Raw genomic sequence first — 17,702 nt, forward strand, 5'->3', positions numbered from 1 at the left:
AAGCAACAAGCAGCATTTCTGGCAAGTTCTAGATCCCAAGAGAATGCAATCACTAATAATGCACATTTCTTGGCATAATTAACAAACATAATTCTTTAATGAACTACTAAAATGTTTCAGCTTCTGCCCCAGTTTCTCGCTCCCCCAAAGTTTGTTGCTACTTCCACTCCCGCTCACCCCCCTATGTGATATTCAGCCTAATGCTTACTATTAAACTGTTGTTCTTTTTTTAATGGACGGAAGTAGCCACAAACAAAATAGATCCATTTGTTTTAAATGGGTTTTTTCCTGGGGGTTTTTTCCACCAAGAAATCATCATTTTGTTCTGTAAAGTCAGTTCAGTCAAAACTATTACATAAATAGTTAAGTGACTCTGTTTGAACAAGTGTGTAAACACACTATTTATTCTAGGAACATGTAGACTTGTAAATCCTACCTCCAGTACACAGTTCCTCCACCTCTGGGATCAAAGTCCCAATGTTTATAGTGCAACGTCCCTCCAACCACCTGCCTTACTTCCGGCCCAGAGCTTGAACAAGTCACTTGTTTCACACAGCAGCTACTCAGCCCCCTGCAAAACAAGCCCATCCAAGATTGTCACTGGGAGCTGTAATCCAAAAAATATTTTGAGGGTTATTGTTTCAAAATATAACTTGTACAACCACAGGCCCATGGAAATCTAGGACTTGTCGTTCCAACAGCATGTCATTTAGGGAAGAATCTCTCTCTCTCTTTCTCTCTCTTTCTCTTTCTTCCAAACTACAAAACATCTATAAATAACAAAAGTTTTATTTATACCCCACTTCTCTGTCCAAAGACAATCTAGCATATTCTCTCTCTTCTAGAGAAGGCCGAAGGTTAGCAAATCCCATACCCTCCACCTATCTCAGGGGCTGTGCAGATGGGCGGCTCCATGCCACCCATTTTTGTCCTGGAAAGAGGCCAAATCAACCAGACGCCACAGCCTCTGAAGGGAACAAAAAGAACCTGCTTCTGGGTGGGTTCTTTTTGTGTCCCCAAAGGGGTGCCATAGGCGCACTTGCACACCATGATGCCCCTTGTGCTTAGTGCCATTTGGGCACTGCACCCGAGGGATGTCATCATGGCATGACCCGTGTGTATGGGCGCACGCCAAGATGGTGCCCAGGCACCACAATGGGGGTTAAGAGCTTGCAGACGCTGCACACTCACCATGCCTACAGGCTGGCACAAGGTGCCGGTCTGTAGAGCCCCTCAGTTTAACAAAGTTAGTCCTAGGTAATGCTCTGCTGTCCCACTCTCTCAGATGCTTTTAAAATGAACCAGTTTCATTTTCCTCCTTTATCCTCAGCTTACTTCAATTGCTGCAAAATGAATTCAAAGTGAAAAAAATAGTTTCAGTTCAGTTAACTTGGCAGTGGGGCTCCACTGGAGAGATGATTTTGGTTGCTGCATGGTCAGTAGAGAATTCCAATTTCTGCCAAAGAGTAAGTTGTGATGGTGTAAGTCTGATTCATGCCATTGCCAACAGGATGCCAATCTTTTTTCCCCTCCTCATGGTAATAGGGTTGCAGAGAGCCAGTGTGGTGTTGTAGTTTGAATGTTCGGCTAGGAATCCAGGATACCATATAAGGCATCATTACATGTCACCATCAAGATGTTATACTTTTATAAGGACTTTCATAAGTCCTTGATCTTTTTGCAACTCTTTAACTGGCTTGGTAATAATTAACACACATAAGAATATCATCCTTCTAAACAACATCCTTTTGTTGTTAACTGCCATCAAGTGAACTTGGATTTATGGTGACCTTTTGAATGAAAAGGCCGGTATGATGTAGTGGTTTGAGTTAGGATCAGGGTTCGAATCCCCACCTGGCCCTGTGTGGAGTTGGGCAAGTCCTACTCTCTCAGCCTTAGAACAAGACAATGGCAAACTTCTTTGAATAAACCTTGCCAAGAAAACCCAAGATAAAGGATTGCCATGTGGTTGCCATTAAGTCAGAAATGACTTGAAGGGATGTAAGAAGAGGAGTGCAATGGCAAAACCCCTCTGAAGAAACTTGCTAGGAAATCCCCGTGATAGGTTTATGTTAGGGTCATCATAAGTCAGAAACATTTTGAAGGCTAGGAAATCCCCGTGATAGGTTTATGTTAGGGTCATCATAAGTCAGAAACATTTTGAAGGCACACAACAACAACAACAACAACAACAACAACAACAACAACAACAGGGTTACAGCCTGGGGAAGCCTGGCCAGATCTTTAAGCCTTAGTAAACCTATCCCTGCCTCTTCCCCTGCTTGGACCCTGCCTCCAGCACTGGAAGATTTGGAGAAAGGGAAGGGGGGGCAAAAGGGAAATGGTGTCTTATTTCTACTTGAAGTGCTTTGGCTGTGTTCTGAAAAAAATCCATTCTGTCCAGTTTTATGATTCACATTAAAAAACAAACAAACTCTGAACCACAGATTCTTGAAAAAGACTGACTGCAAAGGAGTGCTTGTGCGTGAGAAGGAGAAAGGCTTCCAACTATCCTCATCTATGTGGAACAACCTTCACGTCATGTGATTCTCCTTTCCAGTAAATTACTGTCTATTTATGCTTTCTGTTTTTGTCTTTGGTGGATGTCCTTTCCGAACCACTTACATACAGTAACTTCCCATCCCCGTTTGGTTAGCAAACTGGTCATAAATGGGACCACACAGGCAGCCTCCAAGGATATCTAACCCATCATTCTTGGTGGCTCTCTGGAAGGGTCCCCTCAGGTCAATACTGGTCCATTCCCTGGAGATCCCATCCTGTATTTGACTTAGAGCACAGCTGTCCTAGAAAGTCCACTTGTCCTAGAGGTATATAATTCCAGAAATTTTGAAGCCATGGGGGTGGGGGAATCCAACCAAGATCCTGAATCATCCTCGTAACTATAATGACAGAATTCCATCCATTGGAGTTACACTAGGCAATTCCTTACCCACCATCCTCATACTATGTTCACAGCATGACATTATCCTGATAGAAGCATTCCTGAAGTGCAGAGGACTGGAGTGCAAATGATATCTGAGACACACTTGGTTTGGGGAGGGGGGGTGCCTTGAAAAGAAGCAGCTGGAGACACCCCCCTCGGCATCCTGCCAGAACAGCTTTACTAAGGCATCCTACAACTGTGAGCATGATGCAGATGTCATTTCCCAGCATCCTAATCTCCAGTGCCTTGGAAACACTTTGGTCAGACTTCAAAGGTAGGTTTTTGGGGTTATGTTCAGTTATTTAGTCATCTAGTCTAACTCCACACCCATGGAGGAATTCACAACTAAAGCATTCTTAAAAGATGGCCACCTGATCTCTATTTAAAGATCTCCAAAAAAGGAGAATTCAAGATATACAATAGCCATGTTAATCTGTGGAATCAGTATGTAAAGAGATCTTGTAGCACCTTTGAGACTAACTGAAAGAAAGAAATTGGCAGCATGAGCTTCAGTAAACATCAGTCTACTTCCTCCTCATGCTGCCAATTTCTTTCTTTCAGTTAGTCTCAAAGGTGCTGCAAGATCTCTCTACATCCAAAAAGGAGAGTCCACCATCCTCAATCTGTTCCACTCCAGAACAGTTCTGTTACAGACTGCCAAAATAAAGCTGCTTTGGGTCTCTCTGGAGGTATGCTATTTAAATGATGCATAGGTCCTAAGAGTCCGGAGGTCGCGCCAAAGCCACACTCCATTCCTAAGCACTGGAGTGCAGCTTTGGTGCAGCTTCTGGATTCTTAGGGTGCATGTGTCATTTAAACAGCATACCTCCAAAGAGACCCAAAGCAGCTTTATTTTGGCAGTCTGTAACAGGCTTTATTTTCTTTTTTTAAAGGTTCTCCCCAATGTTTAGGTGCAATCTCTCTTCTTGTAATTTGAATCTATTGGTCCATGTTCTAGTCTCTGGAACTGCAGAAAACAAGCTTGCTCCATCTTCCATATGACATCCCTTCAGATATTTAGAGATACCTATCGTGTCACTTCTCCAATTTCTGTATTCTGTGTAACCCATTTCCTTACTTACACTGGCATAACTAATGCGCTTCTGATCCTTTGAGTGCTGCTTCATCAAGCTTTTTTGCTAAATGTACCAACATTGCTTTTTCAGGCTATGTGGCCATGTTCAAGAAGAGTTTATTCCTGATGTTTCTATGGCATCTTCAGCTCTGAAGATGCCAACCACAGCTGCCAGTGAAACATCAGGAATAAACTCTTCTACAACACAGCCACATAGCCCAAGAAAACCACAAAAAAATATGGATGCCAACCATGAAAGCCTTCGACGTCACATTGTACCAACATTGTTAAGGCAATAGTATTCCAGGAGTACTGGCCACTCTCCTCTCCAAACACTCCAAACACTCCAAACACTGTACAACAAAATGGTTGTCCGAAGTGTGTTTCTGTTATCAGGTGTGATATGGGATGATGGAGATTAGGATTTACATGTTTTTCTCTCCATCCCATAGTGAGAATGGGGGAAATAAAAAACATTGTCACTGTACCACAGTCAATGTGACTACCTGGTTATTCATTGCCTAACACTCCATTCTTTGGGGTTGAGAAGTAGAAAGGTACTGCTGCCTTCAACAGCCAAAGGAATACAAGTATTCTGTAAACAGAGAAGCAGAGTGGCGGGTATTACAATGAAAACATCTAGGCAAACAAAGATAAAAATTCAAACTGGGAGAAAGTGAAGGGAGAGAGGGAAACAGGAGCTACAGCCAAGAAGAGGGAAAACATCTAGAGGTGAATCAAAGAGGCAATAGAGGAAGGGTGTGGAGAACTGGGAAAGGAGGAGAGTCAGCACCTGCAACACAGTAAAAGAGGAGGAAAGGATTGCTGACCAGCGCCATGAGCGACTCTAAATATGAGAAGCTTGAAGAAGATGAGCCTGACACTCAGGTCCCACTCGCCTCCTCAGGGCAAAAGCCCTACAAAGAGACTGAGCCACTGAAACGTCATGCTGGGCCACAAGACCCTACAGGCTATGGGGCAACTCTTCCAAAGGGATCAGAATACCCACGTAGTTATGGCACATCCTTAGCAGGACCCTACCAAACTCCAGGCCTTCTGCCTCCGCCTGGTATCAGCGTCAGACCCATCCAGACCTCTGAAGAACCCGACTATCTGTGTTACTCCATCTTCACCATGCTTTGCTGTTGCCTTCCCCTGGGAATTGCTGCCTTGGTTTTCTCTATACAAGTAAGTATTTATGTGAAGTGGGAGAAGGGATGGCATGGCAGTAGTATCATGCAATGCAAAGGGGTCTTGGCCCATTTATCTTTTCTGAAAGCCTACTTATAGCACCTGCTTACAGAGCTAGCAAAAATAAGCAGAGGCTGGATGGCCAACTGTCAGGGATGTTTTGATTGAGAGTTCCTGCATGGCAGGGCATTGGACTGGATGGCCCTTGTGGTCTCTTCCAACTCTACGATTCTATGATTCTATTATTTGATTTTGCCTCCAGAAATATTCAAAGACAATACAGAATGGTGCCTACTTATCCTATCCAAATTATTTGCAGATGTAGACGACCCAGGGAATATATATTTTAGGCTGGTTCTCTATCATAGTCGTGGCCATTTATAAAAAGGAAAAAGGGAATAGAGATGACACATGAGGTAATAGACCAATATTACTACATGGATCCAGCATCATAGCTATATATACATTATAGTAGTTTTCAAAGTAGCCCTGTTAGTCCCTTGCAGAAAAAGAGGAAGAAGCAGAGGAATGGGGGAGAAAAGGGGAAGGAAAGGTGGCAGCACCTTTAAGACTAACTATTATTATTATTATTATTATTATTATTATTATTATTATTTTCTCATGTGCTTTCATGGATATAAATCCACTTTTTGGACACAGTGCAGAGTAAAAATAAATGCTCAGGTACAAAGTATATTTCCACAGTTAATGGAGTGGGAGAGAATGTAATAGAAAGATTCAAATCATGACATATGCCCTGAGTTTTCTGCATAATCAGGCCTATCAGATTTTTATACTGGTCAATTAGTTGTTATTATTATTATTATTATTATTATCCATCCGACCTCTTAGAGGAGATCTTTAAGATAAAATGCTTCACTTCGGGTTATGATGTATTTTTTTTAATATTTTAGATGTTCTAGATGTTTTAGCTATTTTATTGAATTAATAATAATGTCAGTATTCTATTGATTATATTTTATATCTGCACTGTGTTAATTTGTTGATGTAATCCCACCTTGATCCACAGGGAGAGGCAGAAAAATACAAATAATAATAAGAATTATTATTATTATTATTATTATTATTATTATTATTAGTATTTATATCCCACCCCATCTGCAGTCAGGCAATCGGGGCAGCTTACAGCATTAAAAATTATACAAATCATATCCCCCGATCCTCCCTCCCTTAAAATAGAATTAAACACTTAATGTATGAAATCAATAAATCTGCATACCAAAAGTAATTTTTCCTGAGTTCAAAACACTCTCTGAGAAGATTCCTTTTGTTATATTTGCAGTAATGAGGACTGTTGTATTAATATTGTATTTGTTCATGCTTCTGCTAACTGATTGGAATTTGTAAATACAATTCAACTGATCAGGTGTTCAATAGATTAGGTATTCAATTATAAACCATCCACTAGTAACAATCCAGTCTATTTATTTTTTCCAGTTGGCATGGCCTGTTAATGAAAAATAACTATAGACCAAGTTATCTGGGAACGATAATAAGTTCCAGAAATAACAAAAGCATTGACTGAATTGTGAATTCAGAATGCCATCAGACATTTTGACAAGGCAGATATCTGAAAACCCAGAGAGAATGAGCGTATACAGTTGGGATGCAATTCTTTGCTAATTTTATTCCCAAAGGAAGCTGGAAATAATTTTAGCAATTTTCTTCCTGTGACAAGAAAGTCACAGTTTGGGAATTATTCTGCACAACATATTCATGTGATATCTTTTTATAAACAGAAAACAGCTTTTTCCTTCACAGAAAAAGCAATTTTCTGTGCATTAGTACCTACCTTGCTATCTCTTTCATTGCTCACTGTATAATTCCCCCCAAAATTATCCTCATTACACTAAGTTATGTAAATCATCTATGGTTATTATCTTACCGTCTTCATATCCAACTTTTAACTCTACTTTTGTACCATCTTCCTTAACATTCAGCAGTAGGTAGTTATTGCAACCAGTAGTCATTACATATATTGTACATGTATTTTACATGTAATGTTTATCTGCTTGCATTTTTGTATCTGTATATAGACCATGGAAGAACTGGACATTTGACAACAGAATTCTCTTTTGCCTGCGAGGAAGAGAAAGAAAATGAATGGCGGGAGCTGTTATAAATCAGTGTCATTTAAAGAGCTGGAAGGGAACTGCGGGAACATCTTTGTACTCTCCCATTTTTGCTCAGAGGAAAGTCATAGGTTTTGCAATGCTCTTTCATCACAAGCAATAAACTAGCCTCTCTGTATCATTATTTGGATTAAACTGGAAAGGGTCAGAGCTTTGAAATTTCCCTTTTTCCCTCCCTCCCATTATTGCTTATGTGATATGTCACATATCAGGTTAAAAACACTGCTAGAAGGAAGGCGGGAAAGCAATAAACGAGAAAGTATGATAAGATATAAAGCTTACAGTGTTTACAGAAGGCTAGAGAGGAACACAACACGAGCCCTGCTAAGTTACTTATTTGCTAAGTTGCAGTTGACCTAAATGCACTTTACAAAACAACAATGCATAGATGTCTGTGCATCATCCTATGTCAAACTCATCCAGAAAAAGGGAATGGGCCAGCCAATTATACTTATACTATGTGTCATTTAAACAGCATTCCTCCAAAGTGCTTTATTTTGGCCTGTCTGTTCGGGCCCTAAGTTTCCTCTTGTCAGCAATTGTAGCTTAGCAGTCATTTCATAATGGAAGTATTCAGCTCATGATTATGCAAGCAGTGTACTACATACATAACCACTTCCACTTTGTAAACCATTGTGGATTGAGGAGTAACATCCTCATCCATAACTTCCTTAATTATCACTAGTCCACGGTTTCCGTTGCACAACAGGAATGTGCTTCAGCATAATGTCAGATGTCTGATCAGTTGTGCATCATTGCCATCCGCTATAAGGGTGGATAGTGCAACCACTATGTAACTCTGCTGGTGGTGACATACAGTGCACAAACCTAGTCTAGGATCTTAACCAGAATCTATGACTTTCCTCCGAGCAAAAATGGAAGAGTACAAAGATGTTCCCGCAGTTCCCTTCCAGCTCTTTAAACGACACTGATTTATAACAGCTGCCGCCATTCATTTTCTTTCTTTTCCTCGCAGGCAAAAGATGTCCAGTTCTTCCATGGTCTATATGTAGAAATATAGTCCCATTCCAAATTCCTGGAAAGTGTTCCCATCCTTCTATTGATCTAAATCCAACTGGAAGTCCCAATTGTGTGTGTATGTGTTTTCAAGATGCCTGTTGATTTATGGTAACCCCCGTGGATTTCATAGGGTTTTTGTAGGCAAGGAATACTCAGAGGTTGTTAATCTACAGAACCTGGTATTTGTTGGTGGCCTCTCATCCAAATCCTAATCAAAGGCAACCCAGATTAGCTTTCAAGGCCTATGGGATCTGGTGCGCTGAGTTCCAATTACAGTATATTCATTCAAACAATAGAATTTATGTAAATAATGACTTACCAAGTACGCATTAAATCAAAGGACTAGTTGTACATTACAACTGGATTAACACCACAGTTAGTTCCATTCTCCATAAATTTGTCCTATTCCATTTAATTGCATCCAGATTGTTGGGCCACCAGTACATTTTGTGATAGTCTCAGCTGAAAATATATACTATGAAGATTTCCATACCAGCGCATACCTGGTAAAACACCAGAAAAATGTCAGGGAGCGCATGTATGTGGAAACCTGACTTGCTTCCTAAACATCAGGGAATCATCCCTTCACCTCCAGTGGCCCTGAATCATTTGCAGAGCAGCAATTTCCTATAAATGTGAACTTTGAGTTAATGGGAAATTGCTGCTTCCCAAACGATGAAGAAATACTTTCGTGAATACTTCCCTGAAGAAATGCTTCCTCTTCTGAATCACCCACCACTGGCAGAATTTCATAAATGGCAAAGAATAAATGGATAGCATAAACAACTAGCTAACAGAACACAATTGCTTCAGAACAGGGATGTATTAAAGAAGCAGACTTGTAAGACTAAGAGGGTTCTAAGATCCAGGTTTGTATTTCAAGGCCTGAGGGTACTCTTTAGGGCAGCCAGGTTAGGATTTATGAGAGACCCTAGGATTTCAGGACTAAAAGCTGATACTTAGAGACTTGTGATATCATAGGAGGTGAGCCCTGGTGATGTTACAAGGTTGTTTGTGTGGTTCCATGTGGTTTGAGATTTAAGGCACCTGAAAACTAATGTAATTTTCAGGTGCTTTTCACCCCAAAATTGTGTGAAGCCCTGTGTGGAACATGCAAAACAATCCCAGTCCTACAAAAAATGGTGTGTGTATGGAGCCCTAGTGGCGCAGTGATTAAATGCCTGTACTGCAGCCATTCACTCAAAACCACAAGGTTGCGAGTTCAAGACCAGCAAAAGGGCCCAAGCTCGACTCAGGCTTGCATCCTTCCAAGGTCACTAAAATGAGTACCCAGACTGCTGGGGGCAAATTAGCTTACTTGCTGTTCACCGCTATGATCTTTGGAATAGCGGTATATAAATAAAACAAATTATTATTATTATTATTATTATTATTATTATTGGGAGATTGGCATTCAAGGAACTTAAAAGTAGGTTCAGGGGGTTGCATGTGGCTTGCAGTTTGCAGTTTGCCTAGCTTTCCTTTAAGTGGTAGTTTCTGAGTTGGAATTGGGAAAGAGAGTGTGTGTGTGTGTGTGTGTGTGTGTGTGTGTTGTGCCTTCAAGTTATTTCTGACTTATGGTAACCTTAAGTTAACCTTTAATAGGCTTTTCCTGGCATGATTTGTTCAGAGGAAGTTTGCCTTTGCCTTCCTCTGACGCTGAAAGAGTGTGACTTTCCCAAGATCACAAAGTGGGTTTCCATGGCTGGATGAGGATTCAAACCCTGGTTTACCAAAACACTAGTGCAACACTCGAACCATTACGCCATGCTGACTTCTTTTATTGGTAAAGTTCTACAATAATAAAGGAAAGGCATGCTTTATAAGTACCAAGCAAGTTTGCAGCTACATTTCTACAGGTACATAGATTATGCTTTTTGTACTCTCACAGTTGCATACATACCCATGATACTTATCTCCTGATGGGGCAGCAGTATGGCACACAAAATTAAATGCAGTAGTGGGAGGAAATCAAAGCTGACTAATAAAAGATACACAAAAGGAGTTTTTCTTGTTAATTTGCTTGTTAGAGGGAGGAATAGATAGGCGCTCATTCCTACAGAATGAAATTAGGGCTTTAATCTGGAGTTTCCTGTGGTCTGAGAGTGAAGAACCTTCAATATTTGTTCATCCTCCTTAAGGTTGTATGTTTCACAATCTTACACTGTCTGAAGTTTTTGCATCATTTGGATTTGGGAAAATTTGTGGTGGTTGTTAATTGTCGGCAAGTTGACTTCAACTTATGGGGACAATGTGAATGAGAGACCTCTAGGTCATCTTCTTATCAACAGCCCTGCTCAGTTCTTGCAAACTCAGAGCCATGGCTTCATTGGTTGCATTTATCTATCTGTAAAATGGTCTTCCTCTTTTCCAACTACCTTGCCAAGCATTATTGCCTTTTCTAGTGAGCCTTATCTTCTCATAATATGTCTGAAGCACAACAACCTCAGTTCAATCATCTTGGCTTCTAGGGAGAATTCATGCTTGATTTGCTCTCAGGCCCATTTATTTGCCTTTATGGCACTCCAAAGTATCCATAGAACTCTCCTCCATAACCGCATTATGGATTCAGTCTTTTCTTCTCAGCTTTCTTTACTGCCCAGCTTTCACAGTGATAATTACAGAACGACGAAAGGAAAACTGGGGCCAATCTTGCTAAGATGAAAGAAGAGGGAAAGTGTTGACGTGATCCCTCTTTCTCCAAAGATACACTTCCTTGTCAGTATGATCCCTCTGTCCATAAGGTATTGTTGGTCAATTATAAGATGTGACTTTGGTGAAGAAAAGATTTTGGTTGAGGGTATTAAGATATATCCCAAAATGTCATCAGGATACTATATCCCCCACCAAGAGGTAGTAGGCAATGTAAGTCCTTTCCTTCCAATATGACTGCTGGCTCAGGGATTTGATAGGAGATGTCATCTTTTTCCATCACTGGCTAACCCCCTCTTCTGATTTGTGGTAGCCATACCAGTTTAAGCAGCAGTTTGCACATGTGCCCATGTCTAAGTGAACAAATATAGGTAATGAGACAACAAGTGGATATAAAAGAAAGAAAGAAAGAAAGAAAGAAAGAAAGAAAGAAAGAGGAAAGAAATGGTGTATCTGCCCACCTCTCACAATGTGGAGGATGAAAATGAAAGCATTAATAAACTTTCCAGCCCCACTGTCAAGCTAATGCTGCTCACTTCCTCATTCTGCCCTTAGGTTTTTTTCTGGGCTGTGAAACATAAATAAGTGAGTCAAAGCAAGAGGTCAGAGTCCCTTAGCCACAGAGGTCTGCTTTCCAAAAGCTAAGGATCGGCAAAAGAATATCCAAAGGGGTCAGCCGAGTACCACAGGAGAAAAAGAGGCAAGGAAGAGGCATAAAAGTGCTACCAAGTGTTTGAAAAACAGGACATCTAGCAGCTGGTCAGGGCTGTCTAAGAGGAAAGCAGAGACGTGGGAGAAAGGAGAGGAAAGTATACTTGCAGAATTACAGAGCTGAGAAGAAAGAAGAAACCTACACAATGAGCAACGTGAAATACGGAAAGCTTGAAGACAATGTGCCTGCTGGTGGGGATCCACCCAACTATGAAGAGTCGGCACCTTTGAAACGTCCTGTCGAGCCGGCAGCCCCCATGGGCTATGGGGCTACTCCCCCCATGCCACCACAGGGCCAATATCCTTATGGCCCCTCTGGATCCGGATACTACCAGGGTCCAGTCCTTCAGCTTCCACAGGCTGGCATCATCAGATACGTCCAGCCCACCAATGAACCAGATTACCTGGGCTACTCCATCTTCACCATGCTTTGTTGTTGCCTCCCTCTGGGTATCGCTGCCCTGATTTACTCTATACAGGTATGTCTGTGGATGAGAAGGAAGGAGGGCTGAGTTCAATGCCATGGTCAGATAACCTAGGGCAGACAGGTGGTCTGTCTACCTTTTCCAAATTTAGCCAATTTAGCACTATTTTTAAATATATATTTTATTAATTTTTCCATAGTAAAATACATATTATTGCAATACTTAACATTCATTTTACATATTTACATTATTGTTCCTTCCTTTTATCTTTACCAATTCCATAAACTTCTCATCAATGCATTGTTATTTTCTATTCTCACTACATTTTTTTAATTATTCTTCACATGCATATTTCATTTTAATCTTCTTTTCAGCCTTAATAAACCCTTTTCTGGTTTATTTTACTCCACATGTTATTAACTGTTTCTAAGTGATTTTTTTTTCAATTTGAAAATTAATTAAAAATAATACTTGTATATGTTCCTTTCTCTTCGTTCAGATAATTTATCCACGGTTTTCATTCTTGCTCAAGATTTTTTACCGAACTCTTATGTATATAACATGTCATTCTGTCTATTTCCATATGATCATAAACTCTTAAAACCCACATGCCTATATCAGGTGTAGAAGCCAACAATATTCTATGTGGCTTTCGATTTAGCACTGTTTTTCAGTGGCCTGGGGAATGGCAATAATTTGGCTGGAGCTGGGATTCCTTGAGATTAAGCGGAATACAAATAATAATAATAATAATAATAAACACACACAAAATAATTCAAGCTATGATACACTGTACATGGGGATCCGATCACACAGGTATTGGGGAAATAAAACAGAAACAATGATAAATCACCAAGTGGCCAGTAGTGGTTGAAGAGACAACAGCATACCCTCCAATTGTCCCAATTTGGCGGGGACAGTCCCAATTAATCTTCTGTCCTCCCACATTTGCAACTGTTTTTAAAATGCTCCATCCTTTCTTTCATGCTCCCATTTCCCCCATTGTCCTAAGCTTACTTCAGTTGCTGCAAACAGAGTCCAAAATCCAAAAGTAGCTTGCTTTGTATTAATTTAGCAGGAGGGAGAGGAGGGGATAGAAGAGTTGGGGGCAGAATCTTCCCCTTCCAGTAAGCTCAAACAAAAGCAAGTTGCTACAGCCTCTCCTAGCTTGTTTGGTTTCCCTCGCTGATAACCTTTGCCATCTTGACCACACTCTGATGTTGCTTGGCCACACATGTCCTGGTTGTCCTCTGTGAAATGCTGGAGGCTATGAAAGAGGATATCTGGTTTCTTGGACTTTTAGCTAGATAAATCTTGTGGGTTCTTTTGTCATAGTGTCACAGAGCATTGTGTCAGGTATTGTGTGGCAGAGCATTTTAGTTGTGCAATCTATTCTTTTCTATTTGTACTTGATTTCTTTTTCCTTCCTTTTTGGTCTGTGTGACCAACGCCTCCATGGTATATTTGTGAATAGGTCCTTTTAAAAAGAGACAGAGACAGATTCTAGAGACAGAAAGTGACATGTTGTTTAAACAGGTAATTTGCAGTCTGACTACCATGTTAGTCTGTTACGGCAAAGGCAAGAGAAAATCTCATGATGCTGAAAGTTGAACAGATTTATTATTGCATCCATCTAAATGGACTAGAGCCCTCTGCAGGGCTTCAGTTTAACTACAGTGTGCCTCTTCTGGATTCATTGCTGTTTGTCTTGTTCTTTTTGTCTGGCTTTTCTGATGAAGTCCTTTGCTGTAACAGAGAATGTGGATGAATCCTGTTCCTTAGAGGGGGTGACTTCCCAAAGCAGCTGCACATGATAACCCGTGGTAAGATGGCCATCTGGATCATTGTGTCAAGCATCAAAGAGAGCTGTATTCTTTCCTTGCACCTCTTCATCAGGGCATGGACTCTCTATTTGCTGCAATGTTACAGATGACCCATTTACCAGTGGATTTATTCTTCCACTGATTCCACCAGCAATTAGGGGCAGCTACTCTGACCGTCCAACTTCTGCAAACACATTTTCTCCAGATGCATCCACCACCATCACTAATCCATCACCTATTTCCCTCTTTTTCTCCAGACCCGAGACGCCAACAACCGCGGAGATGCTGCATCTGCTCAACGAAACTCCAGGAATGCACGCATCTTGGCCAACACAGCCCTCGGAGTGGGGCTTGTGTTGTTAATTGTGTACATCGTCTTAATGGTGATCATGACTAAGAAGATCCATGAACAGAACCCACCTACCGGCCAATGAAGGATGGTCACAACCTGGAACACCCCCAACTCTCCCAGCCCCCCGACCCACAGAGAAGTCCCACTTTGTTGTCACAATGTTTGAATCATCCCATAATGGAGTATGCAGCAGGGCAGGTTCATGGGTGGATGGATGCTCACCATGTCAATATTTGACTTGATGACCAGGAAGGGAATGTGGGAATATTATAAAGGGCTTCATTTGAGGCAATATCTGAATGCTCCATTTGGGGGTGGGGGGGAGGAAGATATGCAATGGCACATCAATGTCAAATGAGTATGTGTATGAGTACCTAGCCCTACAACAGAGAAATATCCCAAACTAAAATGAATGAGAAATGCCATAATAATGGATGCTAAAAGTCATACAGTGGAAACACTGGTCAGTGCACTAGCGGAGCAATATCCGTGTTACATTCCTTAATGCTGTGAGCAATCAAATGTCAGGATTTATCTCCTCATAATCTTGAGATAGGCTTAGAGTACTTAAACTGTACTTTTCTCATATTTCAACCTAAATGTCTCTCCTATTCTAGACTCCTCCTAGTCTTTTCCTTTTGTTCTTCTGGAGAGGGGCTTGGAGCACCTTCTTGAGCACCTCTTATTTAGGCTCCTTAGTTCCTTGTTTCCTAGTACTTTGGTGGAATGTGCATACTCTAGAACGTTTTGCAGACAAAAGAGAAATACATTTCCAACCCCTAATGGCCTTCCCATCACATGTGGCTCAATTGTGTCTTTTGTACTCATTTTACTTAACAACATCATGCCCTTCACCTTTCCAAAATCAAGGGATCAGTCAGCCACCATGACAGTCTGTTGTGCCAATATAAGTGAATAAATAAACACAGATCATAGTGATTTTAACGTATATTAGTATGTGTTTTCTGTGAACTGCTTGGGCGTCTGCTTTGGGACAGAAAATCTGATACATGTTATTAGTAACAAAATAAAGAAATGAATCCATCAAGCCCCTTTTCTTACTATGGTAGAGGTTACTTGCTGGCTAATAAGAACCATTGGCTGAACTCATTGGCAACCTGCTTGTTCAGACAGTTACAGGCTGGAATCCAGATATTGGGAACTTCAAACTAATGATGTAAAAGAGAGAAAGCCTGGAGAAAGAGATGGTTAAGAGGTGATATCATAGCCCTGTCTAAGTATTTGAAGGGATGTCATATTGAGGATAGAGCAAGCTTGTTTTCTGGCTCCAGAGAACAGGATCCGGAACAATGGATGCAAGCTACAGGAAAAGAGATTCCAGCTCAACATTAGGAAGAACTTCCTGACAGTAAGGGCTGTTCGACAGTAGAACAAACTCCCTTAGTTTGTGGCTGGATGGCCACCTGTTGTTGGTGCTGTGATTGTGAGTTCCTGCATGGCAGAAGGAGGTTGGACTGGATGGCCCTTGTGGTCACTTCCAACTGTATGATTCTATGATTCTATCAAAAACAGTTTTTGAAAAGAATAAAAAATGTAGGGGCTCTCAGGGGTCCAGGAGACCACAAAAATGGTCCTGAGGCTTCATGACATCCATGAGCCACACTGGACACACACCACCTTCCTAACACTTTCCATGAAAAACCAGCGTGGAACAACCAGGACTATAAAATGCGGACTTCAAACGAATGATGTAAAAGGGAGAACGTAAAAGGGAAAGAAACTTTATTACCATTTCTATTGGAGGAAAAAAGCACCTTTCTCTCACTTGCTGTGCCCTTTCCTTCCTCTCTGACCGATAAATGTGACCTAGATTCCCCAATTCAGAGGAGGAAATTGGTGACCTTTCAAGCACCTCTCAGACATCCGAGATACGTTGAGGTTGCGGTCAATCTTAAAAGTGGAAGAACAGGTAGTGTCAACGTGAAAGCCACATCCTCATCCATTCAACCAAACTTCCTGGCCTAAACATCTTTATTTCAGATCTGCTTCCATGTTACAATCATGCAAACTGAACTTGAAACCATAGATCTGACCAAATTCACTGCTAATAATATGGTTTTTATTCAATGTCTATTTAATCTATTATTATTTTTGCAGCTTGTTGTTGCCATTCTCTTTAATACTGTTGTTACTCGGCAGGAGGTTTTTAGGAAGGACAAGATATAAAGAGAAACAAATAACAGTATAATTACTCCTTGTTTTTTCTTTTCTCTGCAGCATATGTGGGTTGAGTCGACTCCCATATCTGAGTTTTCTATAAGTATTTTTGTTCCACCGCCTCTTTTTCTGTGGTTTGTAAAGGATTCTGGTTGCTCACTCAATAACAGATCTATTTATTCACAAGAAGGAGCCCTTTAGCCAGTTTATTAAAGCATATGCTTTCATTGGCCTCCTGAACCTCTACCATCAAGTTGACCCATTTATAGACACAGTTTTTGGTACGCGCACTCCCCCAAGTGATCAAAGATACATGTTTGCCACAATAGGTTTATTACCTGTTTGTTTTGCACTTAGCATGCATTGTTCTGTGACTGGTCATTGGAAAGTAAAGAGGATCTAAGTTTACAAGTCCAATAGTCGAGGCATGTATCTCTGAGAAAACCCCATTGCAGGAGGGTTGACTAGTCAGAGAAAATGGAAAATGTTCTTGTTTTCTAGAGCTTGTTTTCTAAGGCCACAACAAGCTACAATTCCCCAAATCCCATAGCATTGACGCATGGCAGTTAAAGTGGTGTCAAAGTATTTCTGCACTGCAGATGCAGCCAAAGTCAACACAAAACGTCTCCCCGCTCCACAGACTCATTTTCTTTCCACCAACTGACTGTCCTCTGGTCAAACTACACCAGATATGGGAAAGTGAATAATAATAAAAAAGAGCCATTAAATTATATTAAACAAAAAAGCTAAGAGAAACCTATGATTAATATATTACCTGTCTTAAATGTGATAAAACAATCTGGAAGAGGTGAGATGCTATCAGTAGACTTTCTCTGCAAATCAGTTGTCTGGGGAAGGCTCAATGGTCAGAGTTTTTCATCTGCAGAATCCCATTGCTGAGGCCCCATTCATACTACACAATTCTAGTGCTGTGATTCCACTTTTAAGTGCCATGGCTGCATCCTATGGGTTTTGGGGATTTGTAGTTTGGGGAGATACTTGAGCTCTCTGGCTCAGAGTTCTAAATGCCTCTCCTTCATCAGCAAATTCCACGATTCCATAAGACGATGCTATGGGAGTTAAAGTGGAATCATAGTGCTATAACTGTGTAGTGTGAAAGGGCCCCTGTGTCAATGAATACAGCAACTGATGAAAAGTCTTCAACAGAGCCCTGTGCA

The 17,702-nt window shown here is 40.9% G+C and overlaps 1 protein-coding gene across 2 annotated transcripts; it reads left to right on the forward strand.

Moving 5' to 3' along the window:
* The first annotated feature begins 4,708 nt into the window (after positions 1–4,708).
* Positions 4,709–15,295, forward strand: LOC149304842 (interferon-induced transmembrane protein 1-like). 2 transcript variants are annotated; one of them, XM_089479101.1, is made up of 2 exons: positions 4,709–5,207; positions 14,252–15,295. In XM_089479101.1, the coding sequence occupies exons 1-2, from the start codon at positions 4,857–4,859 to the stop codon at positions 14,426–14,428; spliced, it is 528 nt and encodes a 175-aa protein (XP_089335227.1). In that variant the 5' UTR covers positions 4,709–4,856; the 3' UTR covers positions 14,429–15,295. The 2 variants fall into 2 exon arrangements, with proteins under 2 accessions (XP_089335227.1, XP_089335228.1); XM_089479102.1 differs by lacking the exon at positions 4,709–5,207 and adding an exon at positions 11,603–12,225.
* The last annotated feature ends 2,407 nt before the right edge of the window (positions 15,296–17,702 follow it).

The sequence above is a fragment of the Sceloporus occidentalis genome, unplaced genomic scaffold (genome assembly GCF_023333645.1).
Source record: "Sceloporus occidentalis isolate IW3139 unplaced genomic scaffold, rSceOcc1.0.p SCAF_13, whole genome shotgun sequence".
Classification (NCBI taxonomy): Eukaryota; Metazoa; Chordata; class Lepidosauria; order Squamata; family Phrynosomatidae; genus Sceloporus; species Sceloporus occidentalis.

Bases quoted from the DNA above. Each gene is read 5' to 3' on its own strand.
- LOC149304842 (XM_089479101.1), top strand. From the start codon at position 4,857: ATGAGCGACTCTAAATATGAGAAGCTTGAAGAAGATGAGCCTGACACT. The intron at 5,208-14,251 runs GTAAGTATTTAT...CTTTTTCTCCAG, and splicing joins CCTTGGTTTTCTCTATACAA to ACCCGAGACGCCAACAACCG.